This window comes from Orycteropus afer, unplaced genomic scaffold (assembly GCF_000298275.1).
Source record: "Orycteropus afer afer isolate SDZICR_OR568_19922 unplaced genomic scaffold, OryAfe1.0 scaffold00027, whole genome shotgun sequence".
NCBI classification, from domain to species: Eukaryota; Metazoa; Chordata; class Mammalia; order Tubulidentata; family Orycteropodidae; genus Orycteropus; species Orycteropus afer.
The window spans coordinates 12,352,863-12,375,947 of NW_006921614.1; the positions used below are offsets into that span (position 1 = coordinate 12,352,863).

A 23,085-nucleotide genomic window follows, 5' to 3' on the forward strand; every position below is an offset into this window, starting at 1 on the left:
TATATAATGGGTTCACTAATAATTTTCCCTATGTAGGAAAATTATGCCAAAGAGAGAAATGCATTTACTGTGACTAGATGCTGCAAAGTAGTGATGCTATGAACTCAAATTGAGATACATTCTACTTACTATTAACTCAGCCTCCAGTTTCCTGATTGCTTGCCAAGGTTTGTAAATTAACAACAATGACATGGAAATATACTAATGATAGCTAACCGGAGAATCTTTCCTGCCATTTGGCAGTTGGGAAGCTGAGTCCATGGTGCTGTCAGGGCCAAGTTGGAAATGATTTAGGGCTCTTCCCATTCTGCCACACTCCTCTGAGATCTGAAGGCCACAAAGGTCCCGTTTCCTCAGATGCATAATATAATTATGCAAACATGAGCAGTCAACAGTGTGGCTTTGTTCCATAGAAAGGAGAGCACCAGAGGAACTGAAAATTATGACTTTGGAACTAGATGCTGAAAAACCTAGATGGCGATTTCAAAACTGTTGTTGACCCATAAAACTATCCATTTCCCTTCCTGCTCCTTCATTTGCGTGAAATTGCTTAGAGACCTGAAATGCAAGGATTTAAAGGAAAGTGAGGTGGTTCTGATATTTGAAGTCGTTTCTTTCCTTGGCCTTTTGTGTAATGAGTAATGAATATTAAAAACATTGCCTAGCATGTGTTGTTGTTGTTGTTATGTGCCGTCCAGTCGGACCTGACTCATAGCAACCCCTCCTTGGATTTCCAAGGCAGTATCACTATGGAAGTTGATTGCCCAATCTTCCTTCTGAGGAGTGGCTGGTGGATTTGAAGCACCAGCCTTCTGGTTAGCAGTCAAGTGCCTTAGGCACTACGCTAGCAGAGCTCCCAATAAATGTCACTGAATTGTACATGCAAAAATGATTGAAATGGCTGTTTTGTTATATATGTTTTACCACGATAATTTAAGAAAATAGTACCTACAACATAAAATTGTTATGAATATTAAATAAGTTTGTCAGTGTTAGTTGGCATCCAGTCAGGTCTGACTTACAGTGACCCCATATACAAACAACAAAATGTTACCCACTTTACACCATCTTCAAGATGGTTCATTTGCTCAAGTCCATTATTAACAGCCATAGTGTCAATCCGTTTCGTTGAAGGATTCCCTCACCTTCACTGGCCCTCCACTTTACCTAACACGATATCCTCCTTCTCCAGTGATTAGTCCCTCTTGATGACGTGTCCAAAGTAAGTGAGTGGAAGATTTGGACAGTATTCTCTGATGATCCGTAGAGTTTTCATTGACTGATTTTCAGAAGGAGATCATGAGGCCTTTTTTTTCTAGGCTGTCTTAGTCTGGAAGCTCTACTGAAACTTATCTACCATTGGTGATCCTGCTGGTATAGGTTTGTTGCCCTCCCTGCTCCCTGCAAGTAGAGCATTCCTATGAAAATTTAAATAAGCCAAAATGGTATGAAGCAAAGCAATTATCATTAATTTATATGGGAAAAAATTTTGACCATTCCCAGACCCAAAAAATACCCTACCAAATCATATCAAATAACACATAAAACCTAAAATAACACTAACGTATAGTGTTCACAGACACACTTTAATGCTATGACAGCTTGTTGCTGAGATGCGTTCCGGCGAAGGAGCTTGCCGAAGCCACTCTCACTGTTTGGAATGTGTGCTGCCTCTTTAATGACTCACTGCAAAATAAATGCTGAATGCTAGTTTTGCTTTGTGCCTTTTTCTGTAGAAGCAAAAATCCTCTTTGGATTTCTTTCAGTTAGCGAAAGCAGGTACTAATGTAGGTCTTTCATAAAAGCGAAGTAGCATAAAGTGAATTTTTGAAAACCGGCGCTTACCTGTCTTTGAAATACTAGTGGCATAGCTTGCAGCAAAAATACACAAACCACCATAGTGCCACAAACTGACAGACAGGTGGATGTGTTTAAAGCGTGAAAAATATCCATGGAAGTGTTTCGCTAATAAGTAGAAGTTACCACTTAGCCTTGTCCTGGACAGATAATAAGTAGTCAGTTGGTAATTAATTCAGCATTTGAGTAGTAAACATTCATTCCTACAGGTGTGGCAGACTCTGGAATGTGATTTATAAGAGACACTTTAAAATTTCTCTCTTTTATTAATTTTCTCTTAATCTAAATGGAGAAAACAAGCTCTTTCACAGTCTTTCAATTGTTCCTTTGGGTTGGTAGGTACTAAATGAAGAGAAAAAAATAAATCTTCCATGGGAAGGGACGATTTGGAGATATCATGACAATAGCAGCCTTTTACAGTCATGCTTTCAAATGCTATTTGGGTCTATGTGGCTGGCAGTTTCGGTCTCTCTTGCTATATTAAGGATTCCATAATAACATGTTCAGAGGCTTCTTTTTCAGGATTCCAGGGTCTGAGTCCTTACCCATGGTGGTAATTAGGAGTGTGGATTGACTTCTAGGCCTGGCCTGGGAGCAGGAGGAAGGAAGGGAAGTGCAGGAAGAGGAGAGATGCTTGCTGCAGGAGCTATAAGGGCCAGGGTGGGAGTTCTAGAGTTCTTAGCCTTGCTTGTGAGGAATTCAGCCTCCAAGATGCCTGAACCATCTTCAGAGAGGCCTGGATCAGCTCTAGGGCTGCCTGCAGCCTCTGGAGTCCTGTAATTGGGCACCACCAGGCCATGAGGCTCAGAGAACCAGGTAGAGCTGGAAAGTAGTGCTCAGACAAGGCCAGGAGCTGCCAGCCATTCCGCCCCGTGGTGTCCTGACCACATATGATTGAGTATCTCTGTGGAAGCAGGGCCTCTGTTAGCTCTGCAGTCTCTCTTCCAGTGGCTGAGATTTGCCTCTAAACCATGTGATGGGTAGTAGTGGCTGCTGGGGCAGGGGGAGGAAGAGGTCATGGCAGTGTATCATGGCAGCAGATGTGGAAGTGTGCCCTCTGTGACTGTGTGAGCACTTTCGTGGAGCTGTGCCATGTAGTCTCTCAGTTTTTCTTGGTCAGGTAGGCCTCTGTGCCCTTGGTGGGACAGCAGAGCTCTGCAGCAATGATCTGAACTTCAGTGGATTTCTCCTCCCCAGGGCCTATGCTGGGAAGTGTGTTAGATGTGAGGGCTTGGAGACAGTTCCTTTCTTAGACCTGTTTGTCTCCCTCAACCAGCAGTTCTGAAAACTCATCCTGCATGGAAAGTTATGTTGGGTGCAGCCAGAATGGCCATGGGACACAAAAGGATAAGTCACAAGGGTTAGCTTTTCTGATAAAGAGCTTCCCAAATCAAATGTACAATAATTTTTTAAAATCCTTTCTGAACTCATTAGGAGTGTGGATTTTCATCAACTTTAAGGCTGATTATTCCTCAGTACAGACCTTCTGCTTCTTTCTGCAGAATTCCGTGTCTAAATTAGTGAGGGAGAGGTGTGATCTGGTAATATGTTCCATGAAGGAAAGAAGATATGGGTCTGCGATTGGGTTCCGTGGCTAAAATAAAGGCATCTCAGAAAGGGGGAGTGTGTGGGAAGAGGACAGGGGCTGCTGACATGCCCCTTTCTCACTCCCTACCTTTTTTTCCAGCCTCCAGTTCAGAACTGGAATCAGTCTGTGGGGCAAAGACTTTACCTATCCCAAACTTTTCTTCTCACCCAGGAGTCTTGTCAGCTTTTCCTGGATAGCAGAGGTGTCATAAAGTAAGGATGCTATTACATGGGGCTTATATACTATGTTGTTTGGGTCAATTTTGACCAAGCTTTGCTTAAAACACAAGATAGGTGCCATATGGAAGAACTTGACTAGCGGGAGCTTGTCTCTTAGTGGCATCAAGCCAAGCATCCTGATGTCTGTAAGAGCAGTGATGAGTAGGAAGCCTTGCTCAGATGAGGGTCTGAGCACCTCCTGTGTTTGCTACTGTCTGCTCTGTGTGGTAGGTATGATTGTTGTTGTTATGTGCCGTCAAATCAGACCCAACTCATAGCGACCCCTCCTTGGGCTTCCAAGGCAGTATCACTACAGAAGTAGATTGCCCAGACTTCCTTCTGAGGAGTAGCTGGTGGGTTTGAACTGCCAGCCTTCTGGTTAGCAGCCAAGTGCCTAAGGCACTATGCTACCAGGGACCCCTAGGTATGATTATTAGCTACTTTATATACTAGAAACAAAAGCACAAAGAGGTTAATTAGCTTTAAACTGCCTGGAAGTGTCATAGAAAGAATGTCACCCCCGCTGTTAGCTGTGTCTGAACTTTCACCTCTCGGCTACAGGGCACATCTCTCCCAGGACCACAGTCCTGAAAATGCTGGTTCTTGGTTTAAATATCGTCACTCACTTCATGTATCCCATTGTTACTAGACTCATTTTAGAGAAGCTAGGAACATTTTCGACTCCAGGGCAGTGAGTTTGGTTTTTTTTTTTTTTTTTTTTTTTTTTGAGGAACATTTAGCGATGCTAGGAAAATACACACTTCTCATCTTCACCAGGCTCATACACAGTTTTTAAAATGTATTTTAAAAAAGAAAAGGATTGCATTTTATCCACTTACATATTACAGGGAGATGGACATGTTTTATAACAGTGGTTTCAAAAGGTTTTTTTTTAATTAAATAATTATAGTGATCAAATGCAGTGAACAGTCAGGTAAGTGTATATATGTGTGTGTGTGTGTGTGTGTGTGTTTGAGGAAGGTTTGGAGGAGAACATTAAGACTTTGTTCTCCACCTGGTGTTTTTGGCAGAAAATAGTTTTGACATTGAATCCAGAGCTGAGTTCTTCCAGCTAAAGCCAGAACAAAACTTTGTGTTCTACTTAGGGCTTCTTCCCTAGTTATTTAAGTGTAATCATCTTCATACACAGAGTGATACTCTTATCCAGCTATACAGCAGTGATTTAGGGACTGTGAGCTACAGATTGAGCGGTACCTACCATTGCTGAGAGTGCAGATAACAATTGTATCAGCAAGGGATTTCTAATATCCTTATTTGGCATTGCATACTAGCAAAACAGTAGGCTGTTAAAACTCATCAGGCTGCACATAGGCAAATAGAGAGTGAGGGAAAAAGAGCCTTTGGTCATGGCCAAAGGAGAACCTTCCATTTGTTTGGGTTTGTGGTGGGCACATGCATTGATGTTTCCCACAAGAATGCACCAGATTTTCCCAGTCTTCAAGACTCCCCTGAGGTGCCTGTCTCAGCCCATTGGGCTCATCAAGGCTGTGAGAGAGAGCTCTTGCTTTGGCCATCACAGTGGAACTGGGTTCCCATGATAGGGCTCCCAGGATCACACTGGGGCTTCAGGCCCCAAAAACCCTTTATCCAGATGCTGCAGCTCAGTGTAACTTTTTCTGTTTTGGTACCATCCCCTTAAGTGATTTGAAATTTGGTCCATCTGCTCCTGCAGCCTTTTAGTGGCTAAGGTGCTGTGTTAGGAAGCCCTGTACAGTTGTGGAGCCCTGCAGGGGCCTTGGAAAGCCAAATTTGGCCCTCAAATTTCCTCTTCCTGGGAGGTGGTGGTCAGGAGGTAGCAAAGGGACAGAGCAACCTTTTCCCAACCTTCTTGCTCCCGAAACAACGAGCCATTGTGATGTTTTCATTTTATTGTAGAACTTCTAAGTCATTTCTGAACTCCCAAGTTTAGTTCTTTAGTCTTGTACCCTTAACTCCTCCACTTTCTCCTTCTTGCCCTACTCCCCTCTGCTGGAGGCTGCCTGCAATGCCTGTCCTTGCCTGCTTCAGTGCAGCTCTGATACTGGGGACCCATCTCCCTGCCATCTGTTTACACAACCAAGAAAGCAGACTCGTGCCTGCTGTTTCCCTGTACCATGATTTAGATGGCTCCTCTAGTTTGGCCATGTGAAGCTGTGGAGTGTGCTCCAGGCTGGCTTGGGAAGAAAACAGGGGTGGCACTGGGGGGGAGGGGTCAGTCCTCCCCTGTTAGCACCTTGAGAAGGGCAGTTAAGACAGGACTTCTTGGATGTGCATGCAAGGTGTCTTGATCTCTGTATCAGTCAGAGTCCCCAAGACTAGCATTGCCACTTGGAGTTATCTACATCTATATACCAAGAGGATTATTGTAAGGAACTGGCTTATGTGATGGTGGGGGCTGGTCCATAGGGCAGCCAGCAAGGGATGCAGGCTCTCAAGCATGGGGTAAAACTGCTATGCACAGGGGGAAATTCTTATTCTTCATAAGGGAAGCCTCAGCTCTCCTCTTAAAGCCTCCTGACTGATTGGATCATGCCTACTCAGATTAGCAAGGATATCAAGGATAATCTCCTTGATTATAAACTGTAATCACAGCAGAACCTCAATGAATGTTTGGTTCAATAACTGAGGACTGTGGACTCACCAAGCTGATGTATTAAACAGACCATCACAACCTGCTTCCAAGGAGGGGTTGGGGCCAGCTCATGACAACCAAACTGACATCTCACTTCCCTCATGTATCTTCTTCTGACACCTGGAGTGATCAGATAGCACAACTTTATTTACCTCCAAGAAACTTGTAAGTCTTAAACTTCTGAAAAACAAATCTGCCCCAGAGCTACAGGCTCCTGAAAGATCAGAGGCTCCCTGCACCCCAACTTCACATTTCCAACAGCACTCACCAAGTTCCTCTGACTATTTCTGTACCTGACCATTTTGGTCATGGCCCTTACCTATTTAGAAAGCCTCAGTTCAGTCTTAGTTACCTGATGTTTAATTCTTACAACCTTTCATAATTTCTGTGCTTGTCTATAAAATATATCTATCTTTTAAGAGTACCTCTTAATTCTGCTTCATTAAAATGTTAAACCAGTTGCTGTTGAGTCAACTCCAACTGATGGTGACCACATATGTGTCAGAGTAGAACTATGTTCCACAGCATTGTCAGTGGCTGATTTTTCAGGAGTAAATTGCCAGACCTTTCTTCTAAGGTGTTTCTGGGTAGATTTGAACTACTAACCCTTCAGTTAATAGCCAAGTACTTAACTGTTTGCATCATCCATGAACTCCTATTAAGGTGTTGTTGTTGTTGTTATGTGCCGTCGAGTCAGCCCCGACTCATAGCGACCCCTCCTTGGGTTTCCGAGGCAGTATCACTACAGAAGTAGATTGCCCCATCTTCCTTCCGAGGAGTGGCTGGTGGGTTTGAACCGCCAGCCTTCTGGTTAGCAGCCAAGTGCCTTAGCCACTATGCTACCAGAGCTCCTTATTAAGGTGTTAGGAGACAGAAATTTTAACAATTAGAAATTTTTATGTGGTTTTCTTGGATTCACTTAGATCTGTTTTTTTAATTGATGAGAGACTCCTATGAAATAAAGTAAGTGGAGAAGAAAGAATATAGATTGTCATTTTAGATTATTTCTCTTTTCCTTTTGTTTGGGATAAATCTCAGTTGTACTCTGAATTCATTGGATCAGGTGCACACTAAAGAAGTCAAATGAGAACAAAGAGTGACTAGGCAATAATTATATTGTTATGTTTAGTTATAACATGTAATACTATTATTCCATATAAATGCTAACACATAGCACTTCTATATTCAGGCTCTCTATATATATTTAAAAGGAGCTCTGGTGGCATAGTGAGTAAGGCATTTGGCTGCTAACCAGAGGGTCAGTGGTTCAAACCCCCCAGTTGCTCCATGGGAGGAAGATGAAATAATCTACTTCTGTAAAGATTTCCAGCCTTGGAAAACCAATGAGTGTCACTATGAATCAGAATCAACCTGATGGCAGTGGTTTGGTTTTTTTGGGTTTTTTTTGTTTGTTTGGTTGGTTGGTTTATGTACTTATTTAATGCTCACCACACCCCATTTTACAGATGGCAAAACTGAGGCACACAGGTCTGGTGTGACTTAACCAAGGTTACACACATATGAGTAGTAGAGGCAGGATTAGAATCCATGCACTGTACTCTAGAATCTGTGCTCATAATGATACCAATGAAAGCACTACATGCTAGACATTTGAGGTGTTTTTATGTTTGAATCTTTGATATATCACCCAAGATGATAATTTATTTTGACCCTTAATTGTTTTACACAATCAGGAGGGGAGTCTTGATGCTGATAAGTAAAATCTACTAAGACAATTTGGGGTTTTGTTCCTGTTAGGGTTGAATTGTATCCCCCAAAAAATATGTATTGAAGTCCTGACCTCTGTACTGGTAGATATGATCCTATTTGGAAATAAGATTTTCTTTTGGTATGTTAATGAGGTCATACCAGTATAGAGTAGATCCTAAACCTAATTTCTTATGAGTTATAAAAAGAGCAGAATGGATACAGAGATACACATAGCAGAAAGATAGACACCATGTGAGGACCCAGCTACATCCAAAGGAATACCAAGGATGTCTGGCAGACATTAGAAATTAGGAGAGAGGCCTCAGAAGGAATTGACACAGCCAAGACCCTAATTTGAACTTTCAGCATCTAGAACAATGAGAAAATTTTTGGTTTTTAAAGCCACCCACACTGGTATTTCTGTCACAGCAGCATTAAGTAAGTAAGACAGAATTTGGTACCAGAAGTGGAGTGCTGGCCTAATAAATATCTAAAATGTGAGAGGAGAATTGGAATTGAGTAATGGGCTAAGCTGGAGAAATTTTGATGTATTGATGGTAACAGTGGATTGCCTTGATGAGATTTTTGGTAAGTTATGGGCATTGAGGATGATTCTGATGAGCACTGGAAAAACTGAGAGCTGTAGCAAAAGCTTCTATTGCTGTGAACAAAATGTTACTAGAAAGTAGATATTAAATGTGCTTCTGCCTGAGGCTTTAAAAGGAAATGATGAGCATATTTTTAGACACTGGAGGAAAGAAAATCCTTTTTATACAATGGCAAAGAACTTGTCTGAAATATGTTTGAATGTTTAATGGAAGGTAGAGTGTTTAAGTGATAAACTTGGATATATAGCTGAGGAGATTTCTAAGAAATATCTTGAAGCCGCAGCATGGCTTCTCCTTGTTGTAAAATATTGGAGGAAAGAGATAAGTTGAAAAATGAACTGTGCAAATGAGGGCAGGGCAACAGGACATAAATAAAGATTTGTAAACTACTGTTGTCAAAACTAAGAGAGATTGCCTTGGAAATAATACTAAGATTGTAGCTACACAACCATTTGCTAAAGAGATTAGGCCTGTGACTGATGGATCTAATAAATCACCTTAGCAGAACCACTGTCAGCTTTAACTAAAAGGGACAGAGGCAATACAAAATGAAGAAAGCTGTCTGCTTCCTAGATTTCTACAGGCAGGAAATGGGCCAGTAGAGCTCCTTGGTTGTGAACATCTGTTGTCTTCTAAGAAAAGGAAGGGACCATCCCAAGAACAGTTTAGAAACCAGAAGAACTGTCAGAGGAACACAGGTTAGGGGCACACTTTCTCGGTTTCAATGAGTAGATCCACTACTCCTTATGTTTCAAAGGGTGGTATTACCACCTAGGTTTCAAAGAATGGGATCACTGCCTCTTCAGTTCTGGAGAGTAGGGTTTCCATTCCAGTTGGCCAGGAGAATGGGCTAGGCTACTGCTCAGAGTTGAGGAGCTGGGGCTGCCATGGTGGTGGGCTGAGAAAATAGAACTGCCCGAGGTAGAAATGGGATCACCACTTCAGTGGACCAGGAGAATGGAGCCACCCAAAGCTGAGGAGGTGGTACCGCCATCCCACTGGGTCTGGAAGGCAAGACTAGTGCCCAGGGTTGAAGGACCTCAGCCCAGAATCCAGATAGATTAGCCAGTGCAGAATCTAGGGGATGGGACCTTTCTCCAGACGTGCCTGGAAAATTAAGGTTTGTTTTGAAGCCTGAGAGTGAATGAGATGAGCCTTCCTGGGTTCTGGACTTAATTGGTACCCATAACCCCTCTTCCCTTCCAGTTTTTCCCCACTGTCATGGAAATGGCTGCCTGTGCCTGATACACCATTGTCCTTTGGAAGCAGAAAACTTGTACTCTAGTTTACACTGGTCCAAGAATAGATAGGAATTTTGCCCCAGTTTGGAGCACGTGCAGTCTCACCCATACTTGATTTGAAAGATTCAGAAGATAAGATTTTGGATTGCATTGATGTTGGAATGGGTTAAGATGTGGGAGGATGATGTGATAGGGTGAATATGTTTTGCATACAAGAAGTTTTGTGTGCCCAAAAAATATGTATGGAAGTCCTGACCTCTCTATCTGTGGATGTTGTCCTATTAGGAAATGGGGGTTTTCATTTGTTTTGTTAATGAGGTCATTCCCACCTAATTCTAATCACTTTTGAAAAACAAAAAGAGCAGAATAGTTACAGAGGCATATATATATCAAGAAAGACAGATGACACATGAGAACCCATTGACAAGCAAAGGAACATAAAAGATTGCCAACACACACCAGAAACCAGGAGAGAGACACATAGAAGGAATGACATAGCCAAGACCCTGATTTGGACTTTTAGCCTCTAGAACTGTAAGAAAATTTATTTCTCATTTTTTTTTAAGCCAGCTACGTGTATAATAGCACATGTAGATAACAGAAATATCTGTTATAGTAGCATGAGGTAATTAAGACAGTCCCATTGGCCTAGAAATTGACTCTAAGAAGTTCAGTGACATCACTTACAACCCAGGGTCTTCCACAGGTGGGGCTCATAAGAACAGGTGGGTGATCTACTCTTTGCAGTGTAGTTGTTGCTGTTAGGTGCACTAAGTGGGCTCAGACTTATAGCAACACTATGTACAACAGAACAAAACACTGCCCAGTCTTGTGCCAGTCTCACAATCCTTGCCATACCTGAGCCTATCATTGCAGCCACTATGTCAATCCGTCTCATTGAGGGCCTTCCCTTTTTTCATTGACCTTCTACTTTGCCGAGCATGACATCCTTCTCCAGGGAATGGTCCCTTCTGACAGCATGACCAAAGTAGGTAAGACAAAGTCTGGCCATTCTCCTTCCAAGGAGAATTCTGGCTGCACTTCTTCCAGGATAGATCTGTTTGTTCTTCTGGCAGTCCATGGTACTTTCAGTATTCTTCGCTAACACCACTACTCAAAACCATCAACTTTTCTTCAGTCTTCCTTATTCATTGTCCAGCTTTCACATGCATATGAGGTGATTGAAAATACCTTGGCTTGGGTTAAGCACTTTAGTCTTCAAAGAGAAATCTTTGCTCCTCAGCACTTTAAAGAGATCTTTTGCAGCAGATTTGTCCAGTGCAATACAATGTCTGATTTCTTGACTGCTGCTTCCATTGGTGTTGAGTGTGGAACCAATATGAAATCTTTGACTTCAATCTTTTCTCCATTTATTGTGATGCTGCTTATTGGTCCAGTTGTGAGGATTTTTATTTTCTTTCTGTTGAGGTATAATCCATACTGCAGACTATAGTCTTTAAGCTTCATCAGTAAGTGCTTCAAGTCATCTTCACTTTCAGCAAGCAAAGTTGTGGCGTCTGTGTATCACAGGTTGATAATGAGTCTTCCTCCAATCCTGATGTCATGCCAACCTTCATATAGTCCAGCTTCTCAGATTATTTGCTCAGCACACAGATTGAGTAAGTATGGTGAAAGGATACAACCCTGATGCACTCACTTCCTGATTTTAAACCATGCAGTATCCCCTTGTTCTGTTCAAACAACAGTCTCCTGGTCTATGTATAGGTTCCTCATGAACACAATTAAGTTTTCTGAAATTCCCATTCTTCTCAATGTTATCCGTAATTTGTTATGATCCACACAATCAAATGCTTTTGTATAGTCAATAAAACACAAGTAAACATCTTTCTGGTATTCTTTGCTTTCAGTCAAAATCCATCTGCAATGATACCCTTGTTCCAGATCCTCTTCTTCCTTTTGGAAAAAGGAAGGGACCATCCACTTCTTAAAGAATTGGCCAGTGAAAACCTTATGAATAGGAGTGAAACACTGTCGGATATATTACTCTATGCAGTAGCCTGGCCTAAAGGGGCAGGTGGAATGTGGACATTTTTTCCTGGTAGTGGCAGATTTCCCAGCACTTCAAGATCACTGCCAGTGACCCTGGCCAATTGACTGTAACCAGGTGTCTCCAAGTATCTGAACCACTGCATTAACTCTTGTTTGCAGAGGTGAAAGCAGTCCCTTTATGGGCAGCAACCTTCTACCGCATTCCAAGTTTCCTCCTAACGGATGCCAGCACTTAAGTCTTTAACGTTCTGGTGTATTTTTTCCTCTCTTCCACCAGAGAAAAACTGATTTCCCATCATCAAAAAGGAACAGGTGATTAATGGCAAGCCCAAAGTGCCTGTGGTTCTTTGATAATTGCTTTTTTAAAAAAAAGAAAAAAAAATATTTATAGGCACCTTCAGAACATTATTGGATTCATGTGGTTTGGAAAGGATTTCTGGTGAGTCAAAGCAAAAAAGGTAGTCATCTGTAAGTGAATACAGCTGTTTCTTGACATCAGCTTGCTGGGTTTTTCCATCGACAAGGCAGGAATGCTAGCACACCCAATATCTGCTGGAGCACTCTGAATTATTTTACCCACTAGTTTCCCTAACAAAAACACAAGGAGTGGAAAAGTCAGGACATGGTTTCATTTATTTAGCTTCCATAGATATATGTTTGAGAGTCCAAATCACTTTTCCTGCTATGGGTGATGCTTACAGTTTGGGGGAAATATGATTAGCCAGCATTTCTCAATGGGTCATCTGAGGTCTTATTAAAATGTAGCTGTAGATCTGAGTGAGGCCTGAGACTGCATTGCTAACAAGCTCCCAGGTAATGCCATTGCTACCCATTCATGGACCACACTTTAAGTAGCAAGGAGTTGAGGACCACTCAGAGCACTTATAGGAGAGGAATGAGGAACCTTAGGGAAGAAGAGCAATGACAACTTCATAATTGTCATATACACCAGTCCCAGTAGTTCATTTGCAGCAAGGGGAGATTGGGAAGTCAGATTGTAGCACCATTGCCCACCAAAGAGTGAGTTGACTTTGGCTAAAGCCTGGTTTGGGAAGTTGGCTCATGATCCTTTCCATGGTGTTGTTTATGTGCAGCTTGGTACGTGGAATTAGATGACCCAGAGGAGGCTGTGGTAGAGGAATAGTAGTTGCAGGTATTGTCACACTTACTGTATCGTTTCATTAAAGAGAGGGGTCATCACGAGAAAAGCCACAAGCAACAGTCAACGTCAACTGTGCCAACAAACCTGTGGACATGGAGCCATTGTGCTAAATTTTCTTCTGATACTGGCCAGTGCCAAGACTCTAGAACATGGAACTTACCCTGGCGAATGCAGATGTCTGGTTTCTGTAGCAGCAAAGCTACTGCTTGGGCTTTACAAGTAAAACTAGAGCAAGTGACTGCTAGTTGTTTTTTGGTTTTTTGGGTTTTTTTCTTTTTACTTTTTAAGAGCAGAAATGCTAGATTTGGGCAAACCTCTAGGCCCTGCTTGGAAGTCACCTTCTAAGTGATCCTGACCCATAGCATTGCATTCTGGTATTTGGCCAGGATGAACTATTTAATCCTGTTTTTGTAATGAAATGGTGGAAGGACTTTTATAAGCTATCATCATCGGGGCTGGGTGTCTTTTGTCAATAGCTCTGAGGACAATCTGTTTGTTTATGCAGAACAAGAAGGAGAATTTTGATTACTTTTTTTTTTTTTTTCCCTGATGATACAATGGTATAGGTATTAGCTGGCATGGTGCCCTATCCTTATTAGAGCTAATTCTGTCCTTATAGCCAAGTCATAATTTGTCATTCTCCCCTGTAATCTGCTCCCCTTCTGATTGTCCTCCAAACACTGACCTATGCTCTGGTGCCTACACATCTATGGACAGGCTTCAGTGACTGGTACCCAAAGCCCACCATTGGCACAGTCCCAGAGCAGTGGTGAGAAAAGTACTCCCTCCTGAGGCTCTTTCTTCTTTTTGTCTGAATCATTTCAACTATATTTAAACAACAAAAAGACCAAGCAAGCAAGAGAAATTTGAGGAATATTATATATATTAGAGGAACAATAATAAACAAATGTACATGCTCTGTAGGGAGAAAGAATGTATGCAACCTCGCTGCTTTTTCTAGTATTAGGGACCTTTATTATAGTGATCCATGTAATAGATTTATACTGGTTGTATCTCAGGTACTACAGTTTAAGGTATTGTGACCATCCTTTTTGCTCAAGGTCAATTAAGAGAATGAATTCTTGCAAACAGCAGGGAGGTTGTCTCCTTCTATTCAGCAAACATTTATGGAAGGCAAACACCAGTTTTGGTTTTGGAGCTACGAGATGAATCAGACAGACATGGCCCCTCCCAAAAGCACTGTCTGTGTAATCAGGCCAGAGAAAGGAATACACAGCCTGCCCATATTGCAGTGGGTCAAAGAATGTCAATATGGGAAAAGCTTCTGGTCAGATCATGACAATATGATATACCTGAATGTTTATGTCTGTGTAAGGAGATAAGATGTGCTTTGGCTCTGTCTTCTGGGCCTCACAGTATGAGAAGATCCCTGTAACTCAGAGCCCTCAAGGAGCATTGGTGGGAAGTGCAGGTGGGTGGCAGTGAGTAGATGGCTGTCCTGCCATCCTTTCCAGGGGTTGGGAGTCCCATGGTGCAGCACCATAGTGGTACAGTACCATAAGCAGAAAGTAGTGGCCACAGGATAGCAGTGGGCTGGGCTTACATGGAATAGCTTTGCCTACAGAAGGGAATCTTTCCAGGCCAGCTCAGGGATACCCAGGAGCAAAGGAGTTGAAAGCAGTGGATGATGCAAGACCTCCATGCCCAGCAGTGCAGCATTTCTGGGCTAACAGCTCTGAAACACAGCCTTCTTCTGCCACCATTTTCTTTGTGGCCGTAAACAATTAACTTGCTTCCGTCACTGTCAGGGTCTCTGTTCCCCACCGACAAGAACAAGGATCTCAACATTGACATAACACATGGGACTCCAGCAAGTAGAGATGATGTTACTGTGCTTGCTGACTGGGAGTGTCCTGTGACTCCCCCAGCCATGGGGCTGGATACTCATGTCTCTCTTGTTCCATTTATGTTTTAGGAATAGAACTATGCCCCCCTGAAAAGCGGTTCATGATCACCATGGTGGCAAGCTTCGTGGCCATGGCCGGGCAGTTCCTCATGCCAGGGCTGGCTGCCCTGTGCCGGGACTGGCAGGTGCTGCAAGCCCTCATTATCTGCCCCTTCCTGCTCATGCTGCTCTACTGGTCGTAAGTACTTGCCCTATCCCTGTGCATGTGCAGCCCAGACACCTGAGCAGTCAGTAGATACATCTCCCCAGAAAATGAGATCCACCATCCCCAAACTCCCCACTGGTGTCTCGTGGAGTTTCCTGTTTATAGGTTTGTAGGAGGGGGATTTTCTCTCTTTTTAAAAACTTAATTGTGTTTTTTTCAAATTTTCAATCTTGGGAAATGTTTAAACATACCCACAAGCAGGCAGAAGAGTAGGGTGAGCCCCACATGCCCCTTGCCCAGTTCCAATCATCTGCGTGTGGTCAGTCAGCCTCTGCCTGCTTGTAGCTACCCGCCTCACTGAGTTACTGAGACTTGAATTTTTATGTGTGGATTTAAAACTTATATTTTGTGTTGGGAGCGAGAAATATGGAAATGGTCAAGGAGTGATAGAGAGTGAGCAAAATATAGCCCTTGGCCAGATCTTGCCCACCTTCTGTTTTGTAAATAAACTTTATTGGGATGCAGCCATGCTCATTTTCCCATATTTATGGCCTGTGGTGGCTTTCTCACTACAACGTAGGGTTGAGTAATTGTGTATGAGAGAAAATGACCCATAAAGCCAAAAATATTTGCTATTTGGCTCTTATTACAAGGAGCTCTGGTGGTGTATTGGTTAAAGCATTTGGCTTGTAACCAAAAAGTCTGTGGTTTGAGCCCACCAGCAGCTTTGGGGAAGAGACATGAGGTGGTCTGCTTCTGTAAAGATTTATAGTCTTGGAAACCCAGTGGTTGGAATCGACTTGATGCCAGTGAGTATGGGTTTTTGGGTGTTTGTTTTTTTTTTTTTTTTTTTTGGCTCTTTCCACAGGAAAAAAAATAATTATATATAAATATATATATATGCCCACCTCTACTTTAGATGAGTCCAATATGATTTTAGATGACATATAACTTTAATTTTGCAGACTTCAGAAAAAAAGTAACTAAACTCATTCGTCTGTGGCATGGCCTGGACAACAGGATTTTAAAAATGCTCCATGGGATTAATGTTCAACCAAGATCGAAACCACTGCTCTATAGATAGAGAGACATTTAGAAAAAAATTATTGTTCCACCCTTTTTTTAAGTAATTCTCTTCTTTCCTTCCCTTCCTTACCATCCACCATCCCTGCCAACACCCTGGTTTCACCAACCAGTATGATCTGTTATATATGTATATGTACATATTATACTATATTTCTGTTATTGTCTCACTAATGAAAACCACCTTTCTGTGTCATTGCTTTAACTACTCGCGGAGTTATAACTTCTCATGAAGTTTAACTATTCTATTGTTGTTGTTGTTGTTGTTATGTGCCGTTGAGTCAGACCCAACTCACAGTCGACCTTCCTTGGCTTTCTGAGGTGGTATCACTACGGAAGTAGATTGCCCAACCTTCCGAGGAGTGACTGGTGGGTTTGAACCGCCAGCCTTCTAGTTAGCAGTCATGTGCCTTAGGCACTATGCTACCAGAGCTCCTTTAACTACTCTAGAAGGCTATAATCCAGCTTCTTCCTCTAATGTTCAGGTGGGGGGCACCTACCTTCTAGCCAGCCCCACCCCATGGGAGAAAGAGAGGACTCATGGTAAACAAGGGCACAGTTGCACTTTCTGCAGTAGCCCAATTCTTGATTACTGGAGCATAAGCAACTCAGCAGCTGCAGGGAGTTGAGGATAACCAGCAATAATTGATGGAAAAGGCCACCTGCTGGGGAGGCCTGTCATTGCTCACAACAGCTGCCAAAATTGCTCCTCCTTTGCCAACCACCTCCCCCACCCCCATTTTTACCCAACTCTCTTCCTGTTCCTCCCTCCCCTACTGCCTGAAGGAGGAGCTGTTATCTCTGATTCATGCCCCTCCAGCTGCTTTGTTCTCTTCCCCTCCTGTCACAAACCATGCATAGTAGTTCAGAAGATCCTTCTCTCTAATGGGGTCAGAAGAGCAAAGACTCCCTGAGCAGGATGGAGTCAGCTGTGCTTTTCCTTTTCTCCCCTAAGGAAACCTTTCCTGTCCTTCCCTCACTGCTTTCTTCCATAGCTGGGGCTCATTTGTTTTGGAATTCAAGGGCATTTATTTACTAACAAATGCTTGCATGATGTTTCCTCTCTGCCAGGAACAGATTGCAAGTACTTACCAATGTTAAATCGTTCAGTCTTCACATATCATTGCTCTGTTGTACAGATGACAAAACTGAGGCATAGAGAAGTTGAGTAAGCCGCCTAAAGTCACACAGCTAGTGTGGGCTAGTGACTGGATTGATACCCAGGTCCCTGGGGTTCCCACCACATGCACCATACTGTCTTCCATGGTATCCTTCCCAGTCTCTTGCTTTCTACCAGCATCCATCCCCTGTCCCCGACAATTGAGAAACTTACCCTTGGCAGAGTGTGCTCCCTCTTCCACTATGGTTTGTCTTCTGCATTATAGAACATCCTCTTCTCACCTCTGTACCTCCTGCCTTTTCAATGCCCCAAGGGCACTGATGCAGGCCCCTGGGGGGCTATGAGGCCTGGGACACAGCCTCAGGAGACTGGTAAAAGGTTGAAACTCAGATGCTGTTTCCATCACCTCTAGGCCCTGAAGGGCAGCCCAGCCCTTCTTTTGGGTCCCTCTGCCCAGTCTGGGTGGAGCCACAAAACAAGGTCTCCTGCACCCACTGGCCAGTTAGGCAGCTCAGTATAAAGCAGCTACTGCCCAGCCTCCAGGTCTGCAGGGGTGTCATTTTTTCCTTGTTAATTTAAATTCAAAAGCTATATTGGTATTTAATGACAGACAAGGTAAAATGATCATTTACTTAAAGACATTGTAAAAACTTTCAAAAACTTTCCTTGAAACAATGTAAAAATATTTGTGACTAAAAGGGCATTGGTGGACTTTGATTGGTACAGATGTGTGTACAGGTAAACACTGAGGCCTAAGGCTGGTGGTTTGTGCTCAGCTCTCCAGCTGCATAGAGCTGGCTTTACTGTTACTGCCTGTGATCTTGAGCAGCTTACTAACTCCTCTCTGAGTCTCCATTTTCTAATCTTTATAATAAGGGACTGATAGGAGTCCAAGGAGTACTTGGAGAGGCTGGTGGGCATGGAAGCTAAGGCACAGGTTCTGGCGCTCTGCCACTGACTAGGTGTGTGACTATGAACATGTCATTCAACCTTTCTGTGCCTCAGGCTCAGCCACTCTAAGTGTTGTTGTTGTTGTTGTTGTTATGTGCCCTCGAGTCAGGCCCGACCCATAGAGACCCCTCCTTGGGTTTCTGAGGCAATATCACTATGGTAGTAGATTGCCCAACCTTCCTTCCGAGGAGTGGCTGGTGGGTTTGAACCATGGACCTTCTGTAGCAGTCAAGTGCCTTAGGCACTATGCTACCAGAGCTCCTACTCTTAAGTAATAATGGCCAATAATGGGGTAAATAATTAACATATGAGAAGCACTTAGAACCATGCCTGCCACTGAATGTTATATGTATGATAACTATTGGTGGCAGTAGTGCCTAAGGTATTTGACTGCTAACCAGTAGGTCCATGGCTCAAACCCACCAGCCACGGCACTGAAGGAAGACTGGGCAATCTACTTCCGTAAAGATTTACTGCCTTGGAAACCAAAAGGGGGTCACTATGAGTCGGAATTGACTCAATGGCAGTGAGTTTGGTTTGGCTTATGACAATATTAATATTATTATTTAAGGTGCTTACCACATGTCTGGCCTGTAGTAAATGCTCATACATATAAACTGCTGTAATTATCATTGTTATTATTATTATATTGCATGCATATTAATATGTGTAAGGAGCTCTGGTGACATAATGGGTAAAACATTTGGCTGCTAACCAGAAAGTCAGTGGTTCAAACCCACCAGCTACTCTACAGGGAGAAAGATGAAGCTATCTACTTCCATAAAGATTTACAGCCTTGGAAACCCATTGAAGGTCACTGTGAGTTGGAATCAACTAAAGGGCAGTGGGTTTGAGTTTTGGTTAATATGTGTAGGAGTTTTGGCTTAACAGGGATTGGTTTAAAAAAAAATCAGGGGGACATGTATTCCTCCTTTGCCAACCAGACCTTAATGGCTCCACAAGAATTATTGGCTCTTAAAGGCTTTTGAGGTGCCTTCCCTTTGTTATCTCCCTCATTACCACCCTTCTCCCATCTGCTGCAGAAGGCCTTCCTGGCTGGAAGGCTCTGTTGTCTGACAGGAGGAAGTGATTTCTGGGGAAGGGGAGGGAGCTGCAGCCCCAGCCAGCTCAGCATGTGTTGGTGGCAAAATATTGGAAGTTGGTGGCATTCCTTCAATGAGCAGGTATTTACTGTGTGTGTGTGTGGCCCCAGCCATGTGCTTGGACTTTTGAGTCACCTAATGAGCAAACATGGAAGCCTGTGCATTTACAAGACTATCTGCCAATTGCATGAGTGCAGATATAGGTGCTTTAGGTGTGGCAATAAATCTGAGGGGTAGAGATTAGCCTGGGTGACTCTCATCGGGATGGGGGACCTAAGAGATGAAGCCCTCCAAACACACACTAGTGCTGCACAGAATACAACATGGATAAAAGTGTAGTGCTGAGCTCTGTCCTTGGAATCAAGAGAGAGACAGAGACAGAGACAAAGACAGAGAGGGAGACAAAATTCAGAGCCTGAGGTAGGCAGGAATAGGTGCAGAGTGCTCAAAAGAGGCCCAGGGGGCTCAAATTTGACCTTATAGAGGGGATGGAGCTAAGACCTCAGGAACCTGAAGAGAGTCTAGAATCCAAACTGTCAGTGAAAACAAGACAAGAAAGGCTGTGTTTACCACAACCTAAAAGCCAGCCAATGGCCTTGGACTGTGTGCAGAAAAAGATTCACCCTGAAGAAATTAGAGCCTTGAAGTCTGTACCATATGTGGGTATTTTCGGTAAAAAAACTCTTACCTTAGATGAGCACACAGGCAAAATTCACAGAGCTCACAGAGAAACCATCATGAAAGTCAAAACCCATAAACTAGGGAATTTGCATCTCACAAACTAGAGAAAATAGAACAATCTGAAAGAATAGACTATACAGCTAATTATTAAGTACTTTTCATACCTTAACAGAGCTCTGGTGGTACAGTGCATAAGGCATTTGATTACTAACCAGAAGGTTTGTGGTTCAAACCCACCAGGCACTCCATGGAAGGAAGACGCAGCAATCTATTTCTGTAAAGATTTATAGTCTCAGAAACCCAATGGGGATCTCTGTGAGTCAGAATTGAATCAATGGCAGTGGGTTTGGTTTGGTTTTGGTTTGGTGGTGCAGTGATTAAGGCATTTGGCTGCTAACCAAAAGGTAGATATTTCGAACCCACCAGCTGCTCAGTGGAAGAAAGATGAGGCAGTCTTCATATGAAAAGATTCACAGCATTGGAAACCCTGTATGGGTTGCTATGAGTTGGGATTGACACTGTGGCAGTGAGTTTGGTTGTTGTTGTTGTTGTTTTTTAACCTTAACCAGTTGCCATCAAGTCAGTTTCTACTCATAGTGACCCCATCTGTGTCAGAGCAAAATAGTGCTCCACAGGGTTTTTAGTGACTATTTTTTTTAGAAATAGATGGCCAGGCTTTTCTTCCAGGGCACCTCTAAGTGTACTGGAACCTCCAACTTTGGAGCACATTAACCATTTGCAGCACTTAGGGAGCTCTTTTTTTACTGTGTTCTTACCATATGCCCAACTCTATCCTAGATCCTAAGTGCTATAAATACTGCACATGCACAACCAGGCCCTACTCACTTGAAGCATTCATTAGAGTGGCACGTGCAGGTGGGAGGGAGCCCATAGACCATGGCGACACCAATAAGCACAGCTTGTGCCTTCAGACAATAAGCAGTATGAGATAAATTAAACAAAAGCAGTGAGGTAAAGGATGATAAGTAGGTGGCCAGAAAAGAACTTTCTTAGGAAGTAACATTCCATCTGAGATCAGTGATTAGAAAGAGGAAGTCTAAACTGTGTGCCCATACACATGTGTGCACACACATGTTGTATTCTAAATCTCAAACAATCATGAGGCTACTAAGGATAAGGACTACACTCTCTGATCCGTATCAGTCACACACACAATGACACTTTACAAAGAATTGGCAATGGAAAGCCATTAATACTGTTATAGAAGGCAGAGAGAAAATAGTAGAAACAAATTTGAGATGAACTAGTCTGCTTCACCCACCTGTGTATCCCACTTAGCATTATAAGAGAGAAACCTGCCACTTATGTCTGAAATTGGAGGAAGATTGATTAACAGCCTGAGATATGCAGATGACACTGCCTTGCTTGTTGAAAGTGAAGAAAACTTGAAGCACTTGCTGATAAAGATCTGAGACTATAGCCTTCAATATGGATTACACCTCTACATAAAGAAAACAAAAATCCTCATAACTGGATCTGTAAGTAACATCATGATAAATGGAGAAAATATTGACATTTTCAAGGATTTCATTTTACTTGGATCCACAGTCAATGCCTATGGAAGCAGCAGTCAAGAAATCAAAGGATGTATTACATTGGGCAAATCTGCTGCAAAAGTCTTTTTTAAATGATTAAAAAAAAAGATGTTACTTTGAGGACTAAGCTGCTACTGACTCAAACTATGGTATTTTAAATCACTTCATTATGCATGAGAAACCTGAACAATGAATAAGGAAGACTGAAGACGACTTGATGCCTTTGAATTATGGTGTTGGATGTACCATGGTCTGCCAGAAAAACAAACAAACGTTTCTTGGACATACAGCCAGAATGCTCCTTAGAAGCAAGGATGGGAAGACTTCATCTCATTTATTTAGTACATGTTATCAGGAAGGGCCAGTCCCTAGAGAAGGATACCATGCTTGGTGTTATGGACTGAATTGTATCCCCCAAAATATGTATTGTAAATCCTAACCTCAATACTTGTGATTATAATCCTATTTGGTAATGGGTTGTCTTTGTTACGTTAATGAGGTAGGATCAGTATAGGGTACATTTTGAGTTCATCTCCTTGAGATATAAAAGAGACTAAACAAGCAAACAAACAAAGCAGAGACAGGGAAAAGACATACCAAGAAGATCACCCAGGAACAGAAGATCAAAATGGACAAGGTCCTTTCTCCAGAAACAAGAGAGAAAGCTTTCTCCTAGAACCAGCACTCTGAATTCAGACTTCTAGCCTCCTAGTTGTGATAAAGTAAATTTCTGTTTGTTAAAACCACCCAGTTGTATTTCTGTTATAACAGCACTAGGTAACTAAGACACTGGTAAAGTAGAAGGTCAGAGAAAATGAGGAAGACCCTCAGTGAGATGGATTGACACAGTGGCTCCAACAATGGGCTTTAACATAGCAACGACTGTGAGGATAGTACAGGATCAGGCAGTGTTTCATTCTGTTGTACATAGGGTCATTATGAGTCAGAACCAATCAAGGGTACCTAACAGTGACAAGAATAATATGTCTAAAAGAGGACCCACTCACCCTTCCCAACTTAGCTATGTCCGTTTCCATGTAACTAGGCAGGTATGCTGTCTGTAGATCAGGTGTGAGCTAGTGTCTCACACCCTCTTTCTTGGCAGGTATGTTGTCCGCTCAGGTCAGGTGTGGTATGGCTGTATTTATTGTGTCCCTGTCTCTCTCCACAGCTTTCCTTGGCTGAGTCGGACCCCTGGTGCTTACTGGTCCAGCTCTCAACCAGCAGATTCAGGACAGCTGTAGACCAGTGCTAGTGTTAGGCCAGCATTTAGACAGATCTTGAGCAAAACTGTTTTATGGGTGACCCCTGTATGGTGTATGACAAAGCATCTGCAGGCAACCTCTTAACCTTCAGGACAGACCTCTTCTAGGACCCCTCAGGACAAGCTTCCTCTTAGCCCTCAGTATTGGCACCCTCTTGGACTTAGGGTTATAGCTCTCAGCACAACTGGGGTGTCTGCCACTGCCATAAGTAGGCCAGATCTGCCTCCA

At 42.8% G+C, this 23,085-nt stretch overlaps 1 protein-coding gene across 1 annotated transcript in view; it reads left to right on the plus strand.

Moving 5' to 3' along the window:
- SLC22A23 (solute carrier family 22 member 23) overlaps positions 1-23,085 on the plus strand; it is a 270,373-nt gene that overhangs the window by 183,219 nt on the left and 64,069 nt on the right. Inside the window, exon 4 of the mRNA XM_007935358.2 lies at positions 14,963-15,131. Within this exon, the coding sequence (XP_007933549.1) occupies positions 14,963-15,131 (169 nt within the window). The remainder of the gene's footprint in view (positions 1-14,962; positions 15,132-23,085) is intronic.